Below are 21,421 nucleotides of genomic sequence, written 5' to 3'. Positions count from 1 at the left end.
TGAGATAATCAAGGAAATCGCGCAGAACATATATAAGGGATAATAAAACAGAACCTTGGTTCAGTTTTTTTTTTCTCTGAACACTGTACAATACAATGACAGATGCTCATATACACCCCATGAACACGCATACGCACACACTATTCCTACATGCACCTTCGAGATGTTGGGCCGGCACAACATCTTAAGATTGATGAGCACGCACCTGCTCAGCCCTACTTCACCATTCATTCACAACGTGATCTGTGCGTTCATTTGCACCCGAAAATGCCTAAAAATCACACGTAAGCTGTGCACATCGGCGCGTTGATGGCTGTAAAAGCCGTTCAACAGTCTAGTGACCTCGACGTAGCTTTTATTATGGTTGAGGTGCTTCGTATTTTTGATGAACTTTTATACTCCCCCGCACATGCGTCGGATATTTTTCCAAAGAAAAGGTGCGCATGGCCTGTAAGAAAACGATGTGCTTTGTTACCATCCTTGAGGACCGAGCGATCGACTTGAATGAAGGATCCATGAACGATGATCCATTGCTGCTCGTTTAGTACGTGTGGGTGCTCGTGCGGTTCTGAAGGAGCCGACATACGTTTTTCAGGGCTACAGCCACACTCCCATTTTTGTTGGTGCCTTCTCGTCCTGCTCAGACGGTGACCGATGACCGTCTTTTCCTTCATGGATCTTCGCCACAAATTTGCCCTGTCGCTGGCCGCCGTCTGCATCAACCCCGCAAAACAACGTTTGACGAAGACCGCCGTCCGCATCAACCTCCGCCGTCCGCTGGCTTCCTAGCATTTTCGCCCCACCTGCGCCCCTCTCCCTCCATTCGCGAGCTCTCCTCCCCTCCCTCCCTCGTCCCGTGCTTCGGTCTCTAGTTCGCCGGTGAACTGAAGAGCTGTGTTGGCCAAGAAGGCGGCACAAGAGAGACCAGGGTATTTCTTTCAAACTTCCAAACATCTGGCAGACAAAAGTGGCTGCATACTGGTGTTTTTTTGCTTCTTGATGTGTTTGTTGGAATGTGCAAGAACAGGGGTTTGAGTGTATGCAACAACAAAAAATTCGACAACGGTATATACGCGACAAATGATGCTATCCTCGTTTGCGGCAATCTCCTCATCCTCTGGAAATGACTTATCAGGGTTGGGTGCCCGACAGTCCCGACGATGGCACCGGAGACGCGTCCGCAGCCGAGTTCGGTCCGCGCAGGAACCGGCGAAGTTGCAGTACAGGAAGCTGGGAGATTCAGATCTCCTTATCAGCGAGATAACTCTTGGAACAGTATGTGCATAGTTGAACTATCATGTTTCTAATGTTGTCGTTGTTGTCACATTTCTCTTTACATCCTAGTCTGAATATTACTTCTTTTAGATGACCTTTGGAGAACAAAGCACAGAGAAGGAATCACATGATATGATATCTTATTCTTTTGATCAGGGCATCAACATACTCGACACCGCAGAAATTGTCAGTCGACATTCCTTGCTTCCCTTCAACCACTGTCTCATTTTCTGAAGTTGATCCCAATTGTAATTGAAATATTTTCATTGCCTTTTAGTACCCAATTCAACCCAAGGAGGAGACTCAAGGAAGGACTGATCTATATGTAGGCAGGTGGATGAAATCCAAGCCACGAGATAAAGTAACCTAAAACAACCTAGAACAGCCTTATAATTTGTTTGTAGTTTCCGAATCCATTTGTAGTCCCCTGATTTCCTCTTCAGATAGCATGTTTGAATGGTGTCACTGAAACACGGCACCTGCCCAATTTATATTCTGTTTCTGACCAGGTAATTTTGGCCACCAAAGTTTCTGGTTATTCAGATCGCACTTTTCTTCGGGACAATGCAGAAATGGTGCGTGTTGATGCTCCAAATATAAAGGAAAGTGTCGAAAAGAGCCTTTCACGCTTATCTACAGACTACATTGATTTGCTTCACATACACTGGTAAGTGTTTATTTTGAAGATTATTCTTGATCAGAATAACTTCCACATCTTGTTCCAGATTGATCCATACACAATCATATTGCATACTTTGCATTTCCTTATATAACTTGGAAAATTGTACATCTGAGTTCTATTTTCCATCCTTTGGGAGTCTTTTTGTCGTCTTATATAGACTGTTTTCAGCACACATCCTTCATTTAAGCATAATTGTGTTAGTTCTTTCATTATTCACATACAATTTTTTCAGGTAGGATATTATTTTGTTTGTAGTACTAATATGTTTTCATTATTATTTTACTTGAAAAAAAGACAACCTTAGCTCCAAAGGTTTGCTTCATGTCTTCAGGCCAGATAGGTATGTGGCACTATATGGCGAATTCAGTTATGATTCAACTAAATGGAGGCCAAGCGTCCCATTTGAGGATCAGTTGAAAGCTCTTCAGGAACTAATTGATGAAGGAAAGGTAATACTTTTTTTTTTGAAACAACAAAATAATTAACTGAACACAACCTTAGTATGGATTCATCTTCCCCTAGGATTTGGTGCATGTATTTTGCACTTTTATAAAAAAACATGTGTATTTTTTATTGTAATAATAGCCTAGATTTATTCTAGATTATGACCATATATGATTGACGCGTTCATGGGCGCACATTTTGAATATGCAGAAGACAGCCAAAGATAGCAGATTGGTAACCGCAGACCAGTATATAATTCCCTGTTGGTCTCTTCTAATATAGGTACGATACATCGGCGTTTCCAATGAAACCTCGTACGGGGTAATGCGGTTTGTACAGGCTGCAAAGCTTCATGGACTTCCGAAGATTGTGAGCATCCAGAACGGTTACAGTCTACTTGTGAGATGCAGCTTCGAAGGTGAGGCAGAGATGTCGACCAAGATCTATTCATTTTCAGTCACTTGAACCCTATGGTATAATGGAGTCTGCACGCTTTGTTTTGTCGCAGTTGATCTTGCTGAGGTTTGCCACCCAAACAACTGCAACATTGGGCTGCTCGCCTACTCCCCGCTCGGCAGCGGTGTTCTGACCGGAAAGTATCTGGATGATAGCTGTGGCAACAGCAAGAGTTTCAGGCTAAATCTCTTCCCTGGATACATGCAGCGCTACAACGCCCCTCTGGCTAAGGTACACACACACACACTCTGGACCACTACAACCAAGTACTCCCTCTTATAGTGACCTAAAACGTCTTACATTTGTGTGTTTACAGAGGGAGTAGTATATTGCCATTCGAAATTATGTGCAAATAATTTTCTTGTGTTGTTTTGACAGGAAGCAACGAAGGAATACCTCAAGGTCGCGAAGAAGCATCGGCTAACTCCGGTCCAGCTTGCCCTGGGCTTCGTCCGTGACCGCCCATTCACAGCTAGCACCATCATCGGAGCGACCACCATGGATCAGCTGAAGGAGAACATCGAAGCGTTCACCAGCGCTCCACGGCCTCTGCCGCCACAAGTTCTTGATGACATTGCGACTGTTTTCAAGAGATACAGAGACCCAGCAGTCCTCTAGATGGTTTTTCAGCTTTCTCTGAAGCAAATAACAGCAACCCTCAGTGGATACAGACCAAGGGAACAGTTTGCTATCATGCAATTTCATATAGCAATTAGCTGTTAGCGTATATTATTGTTCTGGATAAACATTACTAGCTAAGAGTTAATAAAGTGCATCGGATGTCCAGATTCCCTCCATTGCAGCACTGAATGCACACGAGTTACAACCCACACTATTCAGCATTTGCACACAAGGACCAAATCCCATAGTCCGACGAGTCATGCGATTGAGTTCTCTACCATCTATACACACACACACTTCCATTCAGTTTTACAGTCAAGCATAATCAGTGCAGGAGACCCGCCTTATCAGTCATCTTGCAGAATTCAGTCATCCATTCGCCTGCCTTTGTGTGTCCTGCTCATCATCGTCACATTCGTCAGAGTAGTTGAAGTCTTGAGCGTTCCATCTTGGGTTTGTCAAGCGCCCTCTGCCATCCCTGCGACCACTCTCTGCTGTTTGCTGGTCAATCAATTCGAGCTGCTTTCTTACCCAAGGAGGGTCATCTGGATGAAGCCATAGCTGCTCACGGGTGTCCTTGTGCTTAAAATCAGGGCAACTGGCATATGGTTTGTATTGCCGGTTATCCCACCACTCGTAAGGGCTGGCAAAGAAGACCTGCCACAGACGAAGCCTTTCTCTGTACTTGATTTCTTCAAGTGTTTGACCTAATTGATACAACAGAAGACAGTAAGAGATTAGATAAGAGACAAAAGGACTACAATACAGAACAGGTATGAACAAAGTCAACTGAGAAGTACATACTATCCGCAGATGGTGTCGATGCCGGATCTACCGAGTCTTTATCATTCCTAGGCTTCTTGGGATCATGAACGTAATTCAGTTCCTTGACGTGGATCTATGGAATAATGGATTTCGTATTAGGAAAGTATAGACGATACAAAACATACAAAAGTATTTTCAAGACCAACAATAACACATAGCAACACAGGGAAACAATTGTTACTCCCTCCGATCCAAATTAATTGTCGCAGTTTTAGTACAAGTCTGTACTAAAGCTACGACAATTAATTTGGATCAGAGGGAGTAACATATTTTGTAGTTATTGAAGTAGAAACAATTTTGTATGCGTCGTATATGGTCAAAGATAGTGGAAGTAACTAGGACTACACAAGTATACACAAGAGGAAGGATGTGGTAACATAAAATCAGGGCTAGGACAGGACCACTAATGGTAAGAGCACCAAACCGATCTTCTAAATGATCTCTAGAAGAAAGCTGTATATCTCAGAATGGTACAGCATCATCTGTTCGTAAGAAGTTGCAATCGCTCAACAACTGACTAACCTTATAGCACATATACTTCTCACCAGTTCCACTGACTTTATGATAAGAGTTCAGAAGACCAGATACATGTACAAGGTCATTGTACTTCAAATGCTTCAGGCACACATTTGCCATAGCGCCCTTCATCTGCAATGTCACACTGTTCAAATTGTTTACACTGTAAGTATGGTGATAGAAATTTGAGACCACAAAATTACAATAATCATGAGTTGGAACAATCATATAACATTGCGAAGATGTAATTAAGTTTACAGGCTCTATGAAAACATGATCTTTGTACTATTAGATTAATGTTTTGCTTGGTGGATATAGCTAGAGTTACATCCCGAGGTGCTTCTATGTTTCACCTCTCAAGAGTTGCACAAATTTTTGACGGAGTGAAGCACGTAAGTCATCCCAAGCTCCAAAAGATACCGTGCATGAATATGTCTCTCTTAATATAGTCCTTGCAGATTACATTTTGGAAATACAACTTTCTACCTGCGCTGTTTCTACCACCACAAGCATTGAATTTGCTCCCTGACAGGATGGACCTAAGTTAAGTACATCCTACTAACTTGGGTATGACAATGTCCAACAGTCTACTCATACACCTGTGTTTCCTTTTCTTTCATATAAGAAGGTTACTCTGTTGTGCCTACATGGAGCAATACGCCTACCGCAATTGGACAATGAAAACTTTTCTGCTTGATACTGCAGTAGACATTTGTGCTAACCCGAGAATACCACAAAGCTGTATGTTTCTACCATGTTTAGAACCAATAATCCTCAGTTGAAGCAACAGATAGTTATTACTTATTACTACTATCTACAAAATACAGTTAACCAGGCAAGAACATAGTAATATAAAGCAGAATATAATCCAATCGATCAGACATGGTAATGAAGGCTACCATTTTTTCTCCCCCGCAAAGATCAAGATCTTCTGCACCAAAACAGCGAGCATGAACAAGAGAAAGCCGCGACCTATTTGGGTGGGGGGAGGTGGGGAGTATGAGAGGGAACAGTAACTGGAAGTTGGCAGAGGTCGACGAGGACGCGGAAGAGGGCGTAACGCAGAGGAAGGTGTAAGCCTTCGGGTCCTCCTCGGAGCTGTTCCGGTGCAGGCGCACCGGCGCGTTGAGGCGGCCGATGAGGCTGCACGAGTTGGAGCTGACAATATCCTTCTTACGCGCGACAGGAGGAGCCCGCAGCATCGACATGCGGTACGCCATGCTCTCCGCCTCCTCCCCTCCGCCGATGCCTCTGCCATGGTGGAGGAGGCGCCGCCACGCGGCGGCCGCCGGCGAGCGCGCGGCGGCGGCGGCGAGGGATCGCAGCATACCTGTCCAGCCGGCCGGATTGGGGAATGCCCGATTGGTTTCTGGACTTTTAGAGTGCGAGGCCTTGTGGGCCTTTTGCTTTACCGGGCCTTCCATGATTTTTTTTTGTTGAAACTTCTGATGAATAAGGAGTGGGCCGAATTCTAAAAAAACATGTTAAACTCAGACCCTCTTTTTTTTCAGAACCTTTTTGGGAAAAGAGTGGGCCTTTCAGAACAAAGAAAAACAAAAATCTCAACTCCTCTCTCTTCCTCTTTTTGTGTGACTGTATGCGGGTTCATCATTGGCCTTTTAAAACTAGCATCAGGTGCATCAGGGGCGGACCTATATAGTGCTGAGTGGGTGCCAGGCCACAAATTAATTTTTTAAATTTCAATAGGAATTGTTTGTATCCTAAAAGATTTTTTTGGAAATTCTTCAAATTTGTACAATAAGTGCTCCCGCCCCAATGATTTATCCCACTCCACAAAATTTCTAGGTCGGCCCTTGAGGTGCATACACATAGACCTGCGTTTGGGCTTTTCTTACCAAGTACCTCCATTTTTTCCATAAAAAAAAGACCTCCATTTTTTGGGAGGAGCCAGTTATAAGGGCAAACAAAGATAAGTAGATAACTAAGCGCCAAACTCAAAAAATAAGATATCTAAGCGCCATATGCTATGTATGGATGTCCCAAATTCCCCTACAATCCTTTTGCTAGGCGCGAAAAATCCCCAGAAAATAGGGAGGAGTGAGAATAAACACCTCAAGGTGACGTGTCAGACCGAAGCAACCAACATTCAAAAGATACTACCCTCTAAATAATATGGACATCTGTAAAGAGAAAACACATCATTAAGAAATTTCATTTGCGAGTATAAGGTGATAAATATTTGGAAAGGTCCATGAACACCGGCTACTCAAAATAGGAAGATTATGATGGAGAAGGTAGATGTGTTGATTAACCTAGAAATGGTATAATGGATGATATTACTTTGTGATTTATTCTTGCCAATTGATGCGAACTATATTTTAGTTGCATCCCTAGGAGGATTTGTGGAACGGTATTACATGAAGTTTGACTTGTTCTCATTGTCAAAAAAAGTTTCACTTGTTTTTGGTGCGATAGATGTACCCCATAGAATGAAACCACCAATTTGGTTGAAGAGACCGTGATTGATGAAAATGAGGAGTGAGATGCTTGTGATATGCTACGAAACCATAACAAGTAAAGTGGACAATACTTTATTCAATTTATATTTCAAATTGATTCATTCTCTTTCTTTTGAACTATAGGTGATGTTGTAGCTAATATTATGTGCAACAGTGCATGGCGAATTGAGATGATGTATATAGACTAGATGGACCTTGGTTGGTTGCAAAGGTTCGTTCTCGAGCTTTGACACCACTAAAGGTGGCTATTGTTGAATTTGAATTTTGAACCGGTTTGTTGGAGACTGGAGATCACATGAGAGACATTGGATAGTGGGAGGCAATAGGAAGGGAGACATAGGAATTAGGATGACACGGTAGATGGTTGTTTGTTGTTAGCTCATAGGTTTGGTGGTTTGGATGAAACAAGAAAGGTCAGAAAAATGAATGGACAGACAATCACCGACTTAAATATTTACAAGGCGGCGGGCTCATAGGTTTGGTGGTTTGGATGAAACAAGAAAGGTCGGAAAAATGAGTGGATAGACAATCACCGACTTAAATATTTACAAGGCGGCGGGCGGTGCGGTGACAGTGGGTGCGCTTTGGCGGGGCTCGTGGAGGTGGTGATGGAGGGTTGGATCCGGATCTGGCCGTGGGGGCTCGCAGGTGGGTTTATGGATACATGGTGCGTGGCTTGGGAGGTTGACCAGGGTGAAAGTCATTTCTCCGGTCATGACTGGAGTCGACGATGATGACGCTTGCGAGCGTCTTTTCCTTTTGTTGGCAACTTCGAGGTGTTACCCTCAGCCACAGCCTTTACAGTTTTGGGGGAAACCCTAGGTCTGTTCAATTAGACGATAGCGGCGCTATGGAGTTGTATCCTTCCTTGTGGTCATCGTCTTTGGAGATGTTGTTGGATCGTGGCAATGGTTGTGGAAGTTAGCTCTTCTTGGTGTGTCTGCGGAATCACCTTATATTGGTTGTTGCTATGAAGTCGGAGATGCAGGGGCAGAGTCCCTGTGACGATGATAAGACAAGCAGTAAGTGGTCTGATCGGTTGATCTTTAGTGGTGCCATAATTGCATAGTTCCTGTGCAAAGATCTCCGCTAGAATCGAAAACGTGTTATCCTCGGTGTCGGCGGCTTAGTGATTGACATGGACCTTCATGTGACTCGCGACGTGGGCTGTGTCGGCGGTCGTCTACGGCAAATAGGAGTCGCTTGCTCAGGAAGAAAGGGTGGCGATGACGTGTACTCGAGGATAAGTGATGACGATGGTGTTATTGTGCTATCTCGGTGAAGCTTTCTTCGTAGTGTTGCATACGAGGTATCTTATGTGTGACGCTTAGCATATCGTGACAATTTTTGCCGGATTCTCTCATTAATTAACTAGACAACTTTCTTTTTCTTCATTAATAGACGAGGCTACTCTGTCGCCTCCATTTCAGGAAAAACAAATAGGAGTACAAGTTAGAGTTGCCCCCGAAGTGTTGTGGTCAATTGATTTGCACTACTTGATTCCTCTTTAATTAGTCAAAACAATCATTACTTCCAATCAACCTAGCTACATCAACCGAATTAGTGGTCTTGCTCTCGCTCCGTGGCATGTGCAATGTGCCGCGTATCAAACTGGTGTAGGCTAACCTTTTTTTTTTTTATCGTACTAGTGTAGGCTAACCTTATTTGAATTGGACACATATTTGATCGCCGTAGTAATAATAATCTGAACTACGAGCAACACGTTTACTACCTCTTCCCTCCAATAAAAACACGTTACTACTAGTACTATGCAGGTGTGCAAGCAAGTCAAGACAAAATTTACTATAGTCGTTGTCAGGGATTGCACGTATACACCCAACCTGTCATATCGGTAATGATGATGATATACGGTGACATAAATCGAGGGTGCCTCAAACAATCATACGCGACATCGACGCCAGCTTCAGCACAGTAACAGGTAGCATGACCCGACAAGAATACGAATAACAGTGACCTTTTTTTGAATCACAAATGTGAATAATACAAAAATTAAAAGGTGTGGGATTTGAATTTTTACAGTTTTTTGAGTTTTTCTTACTAGAACAATTCAGATTTATCACAGCTTAACAGCTGTTTTGCTACAGTTTTTTAGAGGCAGATTGGGGTAAGCTCTCTCTTTTTTAGGACAGATTAGGGTAAGTTTTTTCGTGTGTGTCTTGATTATTTTGACAAGTTCGCCGTGATATTTTCTCGCCGTCGAATTAGATGCTTTGCGAAGCACCCGAGCCTCTTTCTCCTACCACTACGTCCTCCTCTCAAAATCCCTCTCCCTCTCTCTATCTCTCCCACGCGAAACAACACGAATATGACAACAGGGTCTCCCAGGTAATGGCAACACTGTCGGCAGCAGGAGCAAGCAAGTAGCATGGCGGGCTGCCCGGCTCCCGCTCCCCCGACCTCCCTTGACGGCATTGAGCCACGGCCTCTCCCCACCCCGTTGGCCCGGGCCGCCGCTCTATCCCATAGCCCTCATCTCTCTCTCACTCACTCTCTCTCTCTCTCTCTCTCTCTCTCTCTCTCACACACACACACACACACACACACACACACACACACAATCAATCAATTCCTCCCCTGAGCCGGCCGTCCCATCCCCTCCCTACGGTGCCCCTCTACTCCGTTCTCTCCATCCCAGTGAACACAATGCTTTTTGCAATAGCTTCTAGCTCATACCATGAGTCCGTTAGTGTAGGGGGAAGGACCTCTTGAATGTGAGTTTTAGAGTCTCACCATCCAAACCTGCCTAATGGTTTTCCCCTGCTCCCTACAGATATAGTAAAGGTCCCAAAACTAAATTGGAAGGGGGGAAGAACCAAATCAGCAATCTTCCCAAAACCTAATTTGTTCACCATTACCAAGAGACCACCCATAACCAAACTTAATAGCCTTAGAGGCCCAAAAAACTCCTTTCCAGAAGGTAGAAGCCTCGGCTCCTTGACGACAGAAGATATTAGGGTAAGGTTTGTATTTGTTATCTATAATAGTTTTCCAAATTTTGTCCTCCTTATGAAATTTGCTGCCAAAGCACTCTCCACTGCACAAACACCCTGGCTTGAGTGGCTTGATCTCCAACACCATAACGCTCTAGTCTCCTCATCCCCGTAAACCTCTTTTCTATGCCACACAATTTCACAGCAAATCCCTACTCTACAAAATATCTCTTTCGTGCTAACAAACAGTGGCTCACATACTTACTTCTGGCTAGACACTTGGCTGGTTCCACAACCCCTTGCCACCTCCTTCCCCCACCTAGTTTCACAGTCCACCTTAGAGCTGGTTAAAGTGGCTAACATTTTGTGTTTCGGTATCCAAGCTAACCTTCGTAATCGCCTCTCCCTCGCGGCAGAACAAGAGCTTGTGTCGCTTGTGGCTATTTTGCAGGATTTCATGCCCTCGGCGGGGGAAGATCAATGGTTCCTATGACATGGCATTAGCTTCTCCACCAAGCATGCATACGGTGCCCTCATGGCTCGGCCAGATAACGATCTCATTGCTCCTCTCATATGGAGTGCCAAGGTTCCTCGGAAGCTCAAAGTCTTCGCCTGGCTACTCTTCAAAGACCGCCTCAACACCAGGGTCAACCTTGCACACAAGCATATAAATCGATTCAGATATATGCCCCCGGTGTGCTAGGCTACCAGAAGACTCCAACCACCTCTTCATCACGTGCCCTCTGGCTAATAGGATTTGGCAACGACTTGGGCTCCTGCCACAAACCAACGACATCACGGACCTATGGGACGTCACTACTCCTCCTCACCTCTCCACCACGGCATGGCCTTCGGTCCTCTTGGCTTTACTATGGATGATTTGGGCAGCACGTAATGACATGGTATTTAGAACGGTCGATCAAAGCTCTGTAATAACCCTTAGGAACCTTATTTCTGCTTTGGACCTCTGGTCTCATCGTCTTGTCCAAACACAAGACAAGGAGGACGTTTTCTCGTGGCGTTCCTACCTCTCTACATGTTGCACCGTGCCTATGTAATTCTGTACTTACTGCCACGGCAGTCCTTTGAGCAATATATTCAGGTGGGGGAGCTCCCCCTCCGGTGATTCTCAAAAAAAAATTGTCCTCACTACATTCTCTTAATCCAAGCTCCCAGCAGGCAAATGTTAAGATCATGAATATTTCGAATACCTAGGCCCCCAAACTCTTTTTTTATAGAAACCAAAGGCCAATTAGCTAAGTGGAATTTCTTATGACCCTCAAGGCCATTCCATGAGCAATTGGCCATTTGAGTATTGATCATATCTACTGCCCACTTGGAAAACTTTTTAAAGAAGTAGTATATGGGAATGCTTGCTAGACAAGCTTAAGTCAAAGTAAGTCCAGCTGCATAGCACCGTAACTTGATAGGAGTATACAACGTTTTTTGACACTGTCACCTCAAAGTAAGAAATATTCAAAGTCCGTCCACAAGACCACAACACACACGCGCGTGACCAACCTATAGTTGGACGGTTAGGAGAACAATGGTATCCTGAGCAATCAATCCTTTTTCCATTCTTGTTCTGAGGTTGTCGGCTTCCTCCGATGGCACCACTTGCACTCTTTGTCGGGATCTGCAAGGCTTAAGTCCTAGACTTGACATTGGTGTTTGCATTTTTCTGGATTTATTTCAGACTTTCCTGGATGTCCGTTGAGTGTGAGGAGATATTCCCATTGATTACAAGGCGCATGTAGTGACTTCGTCGATATCAATCTCTCGAAGGTGCTCATAAAGGTAGGATGTACGAGTGTGCGTTCATAGGGTTGAGTGAATGCTCGTGTATGTGAGCGATTTCCATCGTACTGTGTAAACAAAAAAGACCTAGGCTGGGATGAACATGTGAGTATTGTATATTGTCATAACGAAAAGAAAAGGAAAGAAGGCCCCAATACAAACAGAAATCCCCTTGCCAATAATATGCCCGGGCGAGAAAGGGACGGCTCCCAACCTTTTGTCACATGCACACGGATACGATACAGAGCAGCCGATCCATCCATCGATCTTATAATCCCTCCCTCCGCGAATTAACTTGTGGTTGAGTTGGTTAGGTGGACAGTGGTATCCCCAATCTATCAAGGTTCAAATCCTGGTGCTCGCATTATTTCTGGATTTATTTCAGAATTTCCGGCGATGCGCTTTCAGTGGGAGGAGACGTTTCCGTCGACAACGAGGCGCCTACGGTGACTTCGTAAATCTCATAGGGGTAGGGTGTACGTGCGTGCGTTCATAGGGATGAGTGTATGCGCGTGTATATGAGCGCTTGTGTCTGTACTGATGTAAAAAAAAAATCCCTCCCTCCGATCCTCCTGCCCCTCTCCCTCCCTCCCTCCCCGCAATAGTAAAATTCGGTTCTGGAAGGCAAGCGAGGCACGCACGAGAGGAAGGAGGGAGAGCGAGCGAGCAGGAGATCTCTAAACAATTCCCTTCCCTCTCTCATTGGGATCTGAGTAGTCCTGCCTGCCGCCTCCTGTGCATTTCTCTCTCCCCCTCCTCCTCCTCCTCCCCCCAACCCGGCGCAAATCCATCGCCGAGATCCAAGTCCACCACACCGGACGAGGTGCGTGCGCCCGCCCCCCCATTTCCAAATCCCTTTTCTATTCCCCTCTCCCTCTCCCTCTCCCTCCCCCTGCTGAAAACGAGAACGGAACGGAACGCGCGCGAGAATCTCTCTCTCGCCCATTAATTTCCCGGCCGTCCCCTTGCGTCGATCGATCGGTCGATCGCGAGCCACGCGAGTACCGAGGGACGCTACAGCGCCTTTGGTTCCTGGTTTCGTCGTCTCGTTCCGTTAATGCTTGCGCCTATCCGATTCCTAACCGCGACTTGTCCTTCTGATGCAGCGGCAGCGGCATTGGTTGATCTCGCCGTCGACGTCGGACGAGGGCGGCGCCGCAGGCATGCGCCCGCAAGGCCAAGATCCGTCCGCCCGCGGCCGCGACGCCGCCGCCGGGATCTGATCCAGCCCGTCCCGCCGCCACTCGCTCGCGATCCTCTCCGGCCGCTCGCAGCAGCAGGTGCGTAATGTGTTCGCCGTTCGCTCTCGCCGGGCGGGCGCAAAGCCTCCGAAAAAGCGAAGGGGGATATTTATTTGTCGACGACGAGGGCGACGTATTAATAACGCTAGCCAACCCTTTTAATCTGCATTTCTGTTAGGATGCGTATCTGAGTTTGTTATTCCTTTTTCTGTTTCTGTTAAGCGTGGCAGGAGGCGAGGCGGAGGAGGAGGAGAAGATAGAGACGCAACCCACGCGCGGCTAGCTAGGGTTTGTTCCATCTCCCCCCTCTCTCGCTCGCTCCCTCTCTCTCCCGAGGAGCGGAGGAAGGCGGAGGGCCGGAGGAGGAAGAGAGGCGGGGGATGTCGTCGTCGAACTCGCCGTGCGCGGCGTGCAAGCTGCTGAGGCGCAAGTGCACGCAGGGGTGCGTGTTCGCGCCCTACTTCCCGCCGGACCAGCCGGCCAAGTTCGCCAACGTGCACAAGGTGTTCGGCGCCAGCAACGTCTCCAAGCTGCTCAACGAGATCCCCGTGGCGCAGCGGGAGGACGCCGTCAACTCGCTCGCCTACGAGGCCGAGGCGCGCCTGCGCGACCCCGTCTACGGCTGCGTCGCCTACATCTCCGTCCTCCAGCTCAAGATCAAGCAGGTGCGCGAGGAGATCGCCAACGCGCGCAAGGAGCTCGCCGGCTACATCGGCCAGGCAGCCTACGCGCCCGTCGTCCCCGTGCAGCACCCCCACGCGCAGTACGCCGCCGCCGGCATGGGCCTCGTCCAGCCCCACCCGCACCCGCACCAGCAGATGGCGATGCAGCAGCAGCAGCACCCGTACCACCAGCAGCAGATCGCCGAGGCGCAGCACCTGGCGGCCGTCGTCGAGGTGGCGCGCGCCGGGCAGCAGCAGCAGCAGCAGCAGCATCACCACCAGCACCAGCAGCACGAGATGATGATGATGCGCCAGACCTACGCCAACGTCCACGGCGGGGCCGCCGCCGGGCCAACGGTGGCCGTCGAGCCTCCCCAGCAGGCCGCGGCCTACGACGGCACCGCCCCGTTCCTCATCCAGCAGCAAGCGTCGCCTTCCGCCCTGACCTACCGCATGGAGGAGCCGTCCCCGCCGCCGCAGTCCTCGGGCCACTCCCACGTCGACATGTCCCACGCGTCGCAGCAGCAGCGTCATCAGCACACGGACGGCAGCGACGAGGGGAGCGGGGGCGCCCCGACGGCCTGATGGCCATGCTCCCGCCTCCTTCGCCTCCCTGTGTCGATATTTCCCCCCTAGCTTTTTTTCCACGGTTTCTTTGATGTTCGTTTGTTGGGCACGAGTCTTTTCGTCTTCTTGATCATATGATATCGAACTGGCATCGCCATGGCTCCCCGGAAAGCATATCCATGGCTCCCGGAGGCGGACAAGCTGGTGATCTTGCTCAAGCATATCCATGGCACACTCAGAACGATGTCACTGTTGCATTAGTTTGTGTTTGGATTCATTATTGCAACCATGTTAATTTCCTTGAAACGATTCATTACTCCATAAAATAGCAGAAAGAAATGCGGATTCTCGAAAGATAACGATGCAATTTTCGTGGTTCGTTATTTGTTAGTCAAAGTACTACTAGTACTCTCGATCGATCGAGTTGGTTGTGTGTGCGCACGCCAGTTACTTTGTTTACTTGTGTGCTAATTCCAAAGTTACTGCACATAGTATATATATGCTTAGATTACTGCTCTGACCTGTACATGTGGTGTGCTAGTCAACTCCACAGGATGGCAGAAATTTTGAGAAGAAAATAGTCTAGTCCCTAATTAACTTCCTACTATGCCCTAATGTTATACAAATGCTTCACCTGCCAAATTGGTTTAGCAGTAAACAAGGAGCGTAGTATAGCTAGTCCTATAGCGCTGATAATCCTTATACCACCGTTCAGAGATCTGGGTCAGGAAATTATGATTTATGAGTGCATTAAAAAAGTTACCCTTGATTTTTGGTGGGAAAATATATTATTAGCGTGATTATATTGAACATGGAGGTGGCGATTCATCACTGGATAAAAAATTATGTATGTACCAGAAATTAATGTTGATTTCGATGATGTATTAAGATTTGGATTGTTGGATGCTAATATACTCATTTACTGCATCTACACGATAATCATTTCCTGGTCTAGGTTTTGTCACAGAATCATGCATGCTTGTGTTTTTAATTAGTCAGCAATTGACAGGCACTGGAGAACACGCACAATGTAGTTGCCATGTTAAAAATCTGCAAGATCTAGAATTGCATCTCTTATTTATATATTTTGACTGTCAGACTCTGAATTTGCACATGCTGGTTTGTGTGTTTCTGTCAAATTAGAAGTAGACAAGTTGTCAAAGTACCAAGTAATTCACTCTGACATCTTAAATAAATAATAAGAGTGCATGCATGTTTTAAAAATAAGAATGCATGCAAACAAGTAGTAGTACGATTGGCATAACTGTATCAAACAAATGATCTCTCGGGCTGGCTGTAGCCTGTAGCTATGACCCACGCACGCGCGCGCACACACAAAAGCCCAGCTCTGCACATCTCAGAGATTTTGACATGAGCATATGCATAACTGCTAAACTCTAGTATCGATTTCAGCCACTGACATATCATACTCCTGGAAATGTGCTTTGTCAGGCTCTTCATCAGCTGCCTTTATCCCTCACAAGAGTGACAGCCAAATAAATGCAGACCAGAAACAGAGGTAGCAAAGAGAAACTTATGAAGGGAGGTGCAGATAGAGACAGTGAAACATGCATGCAAGGTGTGTGTGCAAAGGGGAGCAAATAGTGAAGCGAGCAGCATGCATGCAGCTGGGGCAAAGTCAGGGGAGAATTAGCAGCCAGCAAGCATAAGTTTTTTTTACTAGACCAGAGTTCAGGAAGAAAAACAGCAAAGGATTTCTAGTTCTTCTGCATTATGCTTTTCGACTAGTATAGTGGCTACTTCCTTACATACATTTCTTCTCTTCCGGCCGATTTGTTTCTATTCACTATATAGCATGCTGTTTCGTTTTGCGCTTCAATTTTTTGCTTGGTTCGTTTGTTCTAGGATATATTCTTTGAGTGGTAAATATTTGGGAACCATTACCTGAGCTAAAGAGTGGGGTCAGTTAGCCATTTTATCTTATACTCCCTCTGTTTCTAATATACGTCTTTCTAGAATTTCAATACAAACTACATACGGAATCTTGCATAGTATAAAATGTGGACTCATCTATTTTGCTTTGTATATAGTCCGTAGTGGAATCTCTAAAAAGACATATATTTAGGAAGAGAGGGGGTATTATATTACTGATTTAATACTGTGTGGAGTATACGTAGTGTTGCGTAGGCTCATGCGACTCATGCCTATGTTAATTATATGCAGTTTCCTTTGAATATCATAAGCTAGCTAGCATGGTTGTTATGGATGGCATGATTCTATAGGTGATCGAGTCCCTTTTTCAGAAAGATACAAATTAACCAAGCCAGATATTGTGTCTAGCTACATATGCCTACATCTCTAGCTAGCCGTGCTGCTGAAATCATGACCGTGCAACGTGCAACCAATGTTAAGCTTCGCATGCATGAGTGTTCGTGTGTGCCCCTCTTCGCCACAATCCAAAGCCTACTGATCATAGCTAGTCAGACCACTTTCATTACACATGCCCACCCAGCCTGTTCAGTCATCAATACACAAGACCCTCAACCCTCTCAAAAACATCTCTTTTAGCATGGGAAAGTTGTGGCTACGCCCAAGTTTATTCTTCCATAGATAACTACGTAGTATAAGTATTCTTCCATTTTTTTCCCCCATCTTGTAGAGAAATAAGGTATATCTCGTAATCTCAATCTCGTCGTCTAGTCTCATATACGTATATATCTCATTTTTTTAGGGACATGTCTCTATCTTACTCCACGTATAAAAGCTCCCACTAAAGAATTAGGCAATCCACATTCTAGAACAATGTCCAATATGTGAATCTTGGACTACTAATTCTTTTATAGAATAAATGCATAAAAATATTTATTACTCATCACCAATGTAATGGTATTGTACTACTGCAGGCATTACATTCACAAAACTAGGTTCATACTATTTTTGTGCTTATTGATAGTACCGGAGGCCGGCATGGTTGGTCTTCTGGTCCGGTGCAATGGCTCTAGGTGGTGTGCACCGTGACGGCAAAGCGGACGGTGCCATTGTATGGGTATGGTTATGCAATCTCGATCGTGAGGGCGACGAGGTATACAATATCATAAGTCGTCGCTGATGGCATAGTTCAGATCTAGGCGTCATCTTGACCCTTCCCCCTCCCCTACCCGATGTGCGGCGGCTGGTGTGCTAGATGATGTCGTTTATTGTGACGATGACGTTGGCCAACGTTGTTCCCCTCAGCGCCACCGTGCATCCCCCCCCCCCCCCCCCCCCACACACACACACCACCACTACCTTTGGTTCTGGGTGAAAACCCTTGGTTCGATCTTCTAAACCTTGGCCTCTTCAGCGAGTTGTCGTGTGGGTGTGGTTCGTGTATCAGTGAGGCGGTTCTCATGGCATGGCATGGCTTGAGAAGATGGTCATGCTCGGAGTCTCTTCTTCCTCGATGGTCTGGTTTCCAGTTACCATTTGTGTTCTAGCTTTCTATCGCCCGATGGATCAGTGCCCTTCGAGCTAGGGCGAAGGCACAGGAGGCCCTCTTCGGCGATGGACGGATGGTACCACGACGAGCTCCACCATTTGCAATGCAGAATAAGGCCTTCCTCGTGAGTTTGCTTTCTTCCACCTATATGCATTGCATTCGCATCTACCTAGATTAGACGGTGCTTCAATGGACAACAACTTCATCGTTGTCGAGAATCGTCTCTTTTTTGCGCATAGCCTTTTATAAGTGTGGCCTTGTATGCGTGCTCCTCAGTATTGTTATTCCCATTTGGGGTCTTGTCCCTGGCTCCTCCTTTAGTTTCGTTAGGCCTTGTCTATAAAACGAAGCGAAAGGCCATGATTTTGTACTACGCCTTCTGTTCCTAAATATAAGCCTTTGTAGAGATTTCAATAAAGACTACATACGTCCTTATTGAACATGAATAGATCAAAAGTTTCCCCGCAAAAAAAAAAAGAACGGAAGGAGTAGTTGGGAACTTGGGATATTCACATGATAGAATTTGGCTTGCATAATTCTGTGCATTGCGCTGAAACCTATGCATTTTCCATCAACTAGGATGAGTTCTCGTCTGTCCCAACCTAGTCATAGTTTTCTTAACTATATAGTATTAATTAGTATCCTAGTAAAAAAACTATATATTAATGAAAAATATCTCATGTGGCGTGTTTCGTTGTTCAATGATCCCATACAACAATCAACTACTCCTAGATCTACCCAATGCATGCACATCTCGTACGTGACCCGTGGGGCATGTATGCAAGCTTAATTTCATCTAGCTACTATCTCTTCTCAAATAAATAAAAATAAATTATCTACTATCTGTAGTGTGCGGACCAATAAAAAGTTATTTATTTATTTATGTTGGGTGTATGTACGTGCAATCATATTAAAATCAGGTGTCCCCATGTAAGGCCTTCAGCTAGCTGTGATGGGCTAGTTTGACCCATTATAGCGCTGTGGTGTGGTCGTACGTGCAGAAATCCTCAGAGCTCGGAAGCAGGGAAAGGCTGGTGCAAACAACGCATGAAGCGGCACAGTACTATCAGCACCAATTAATTGTCATTGCCAATATATGCGTGGCATCAACCGAGCAGGATCAGGTACCACGGCGGGCAGTACGGCTCGATTTGCATGGAAGGGAAAATTTACAGTGCTCCAAGGTCTAAAGATGCTAAGAATATTACATGGGCGTCGCATGATCCCACAAGGAAATGTTGTCAAGCATAAGCATGTAGACCTATGCAGAACAACTACGCATGGGAAAGTTTGGTTGCTAAACAATTAAATGAAGAAAGCTTAGCTACAAGAAGCTAAACGTCTATGCACTGAAAACTTTAGTTGTTAAACTCTTTCATACACATAGCATCTCATCTAAGCACCTACACACTCTAGGGGAGGCATAAAGGGATCAGACGATCTGTTGTAGCATTGGCGACAACAACCTGGAATAAGGTCTCTCCGGCTAACCCTTGTTGCAGCACGCTCGTGCTCTTCCTGCATGCCACAGATAGCCCCCCCCCCCCCCCCCCCCCAAAAAAAAAAGAAGAATCCTAAAACAATATGAGATGTGGAGGATCATGTGTCCTCAAATCTAGTTCTCTTGGTGTGACACTATCATGCAGAGCGGATAACATGGTTGTACATCTTGATTCTTCGGCTTCAATTCTAACCAACGAGGATTGGCGTGCCTAGGCCTAGTCAGATTTGTGTTTCTTGACTCTGTCTGGCCGGACCTGGGCGGTCTACAAGCCTTCTTCAATGTTTTCTTCTTTGAGACGATGATTCGCTAAGCAAACCGCGACCATCGCCGTCTTCTGATTTACATTGACGAATTTTTTACAGTTGCTTTTACAAATGAGTAAAATGCATCATAAATCCTAAAACTATTGGTGGTGTGTCAGTTCAGTCCTATAACTTTGAAATTGCAGTTTTGGATCCTGAAAGTATTGGAGATGTATCAGTTTAGTCCTATAACTTAGAAACTGCAGTTTTCGGTCCCAAAACTATGTAAGTCTGTCCATCTCAAGTCCTAATGTTGCATGGCTAGCATCTATGGTGCATTTTTTCAAATGAGTTCCTTCATATGTGTTTACTTCCCCAAAAGTGGTCCATACGCTTCCACGTTGCAGTGTTGCAACCTGCACGCCCATCACCTGTGTGGCCATGAGCTGCAGTGTAGCCTCGTCGAGGTTTGATGCGGCCGCCGAGGAGACCCCAAGCCAATCGGGATGGAGGACGCCATCCCACCTCTCTGTCTCTCTCTTCTCATGACTCTGTCTCATGTTTGGGCATGAGCATGGCCACCGGTGGGGGAATTATCGCTGATGTCGACGATGCGAAGGAGTGTGCGAAAACCGCAAAGCTGGCGCACAGGTCGATGAGAGTGATGCAACCCCAATAGCAGCCACATGTGGGTAGCAATTGGACGTTGTGCTGCGTATCATTCTATTACTACAGGGTGAGGCTGAGATGACCAGTCTACTCTCCTCGCTGGAGCTCAAACCATTATGCCATTGATGGCCTGCGGTTTCAAATTTATATGACTAAACTGACACACCTTTAATAGTTTTAAGACCTAAAACTGCAGTTTTGAAGTTATAGGACTAAACCGACACACCTCCATAAGTTTTAGGACATAAAACTGCAGTTTTGAAGTTATAGGACTAACCGACACACCTCCAATAGTTTTATGACATAAACTGCAATCTCGAAGTTATATGACTAAAGTGACACACCTCGAATAGTTTTAGGACTTATGATGCATTTTACTCTTTACAAATTCATGTGCTTCAACAAGGTTGCTCTGTTGAGACGGAGGTCCAGAGGCGGCAACAAGGATGCAGGAGGAATAAGACTTCAATACATAAAAAAACTGTAAAAGTGTATTTGTAAAGGTATGTGTTACTCAATATACTGTCTTTGTTTTGTTCGCCAAAAAAAGCTACTCCCTTAATTCACTTTTATAAGATGTTGTAAAACATTCGAGACAGTGCGTAAAACAGTTCAATCTTAGCTGTCCGAAACGTTTTATAAAAAATAAACGGAGGGAGTATTATCATATCTAGATTTATTTATTTATTGCGAAAACGTGTAGCATCTGTTGACTAGCTAGAAACCGTTGCCTCTACGTCAGATGACTTTGAACGCTAATTCTATATCTATACCAGAAAGTAGTACAGGTCTAGAGATGTGCGAGTGGCTGGCTGGCATTTTGGCGATGCATGACACACTATGCGCAGTAAAGAAATACTGGTAGCAAAATCCGCGAAATGAATTGATACGACTAGGACCGGCTAGCTTGGTCGCCTCCGGCGCGTGGTCCGGCCACCGTCCAGTCCACCACGGCGCCCTCTCTCGATGGCTCAGCGGTCTGGCGGGATCCACACCCCCGTCTTCACTGCGCCCCTCACCAGCCGCGGCAGCTGAATTACGCATGCATCA

General features: G+C 45.8%; 3 protein-coding genes across 4 annotated transcripts; 2 read left to right on the top strand and 1 right to left on the bottom strand.

Annotated features, from left to right (window-relative positions):
• The first annotated feature begins 731 nt into the window (after window positions 1-731).
• Window positions 732-3,643, top strand: LOC123086830 (protein tas). The gene is made up of 9 exons (XM_044508650.1): window positions 732-929; window positions 1,028-1,275; window positions 1,366-1,461; window positions 1,553-1,636; window positions 1,785-1,942; window positions 2,289-2,406; window positions 2,684-2,819; window positions 2,910-3,088; window positions 3,236-3,643. The coding sequence occupies exons 2-9, from the start codon at window positions 1,081-1,083 to the stop codon at window positions 3,473-3,475; spliced, it is 1,206 nt and encodes a 401-aa protein (XP_044364585.1). The 5' UTR covers window positions 732-929; window positions 1,028-1,080; the 3' UTR covers window positions 3,476-3,643.
• Window positions 3,636-6,180, bottom strand: LOC123086829 (protein OSB1, mitochondrial). The gene is made up of 4 exons (XM_044508648.1): window positions 5,837-6,180; window positions 4,826-4,964; window positions 4,283-4,376; window positions 3,636-4,185 (listed from the first exon to the last, which is right to left on the bottom strand). The coding sequence occupies exons 1-4, from the start codon at window positions 6,145-6,147 to the stop codon at window positions 3,848-3,850; spliced, it is 882 nt and encodes a 293-aa protein (XP_044364583.1). The 5' UTR covers window positions 6,148-6,180; the 3' UTR covers window positions 3,636-3,847.
• A 6,496-nt stretch (window positions 6,181-12,676) lies between these two features.
• Window positions 12,677-14,777, top strand: LOC123082256 (LOB domain-containing protein 36). 2 transcript variants are annotated; one of them, XM_044504625.1, is made up of 3 exons: window positions 12,677-12,870; window positions 13,154-13,327; window positions 13,519-14,777. In XM_044504625.1, the coding sequence occupies exon 3, from the start codon at window positions 13,669-13,671 to the stop codon at window positions 14,533-14,535; it is 867 nt and encodes a 288-aa protein (XP_044360560.1). In that variant the 5' UTR covers window positions 12,677-12,870; window positions 13,154-13,327; window positions 13,519-13,668; the 3' UTR covers window positions 14,536-14,777. The 2 variants fall into 2 exon arrangements, with proteins under 2 accessions (XP_044360560.1, XP_044360561.1); XM_044504626.1 differs by having other exon boundaries at window positions 13,511-14,777.
• Window positions 14,778-21,421: the final 6,644 nt, after the last annotated feature.

This window comes from Triticum aestivum, chromosome 4A (genome assembly GCF_018294505.1).
Source record: "Triticum aestivum cultivar Chinese Spring chromosome 4A, IWGSC CS RefSeq v2.1, whole genome shotgun sequence".
Classification (NCBI taxonomy): Eukaryota; Viridiplantae; Streptophyta; class Magnoliopsida; order Poales; family Poaceae; genus Triticum; species Triticum aestivum.
The sequence above is the reverse complement of the archived record's forward strand: the minus strand, read 5'-3'. Positions and strand labels throughout refer to the sequence as shown.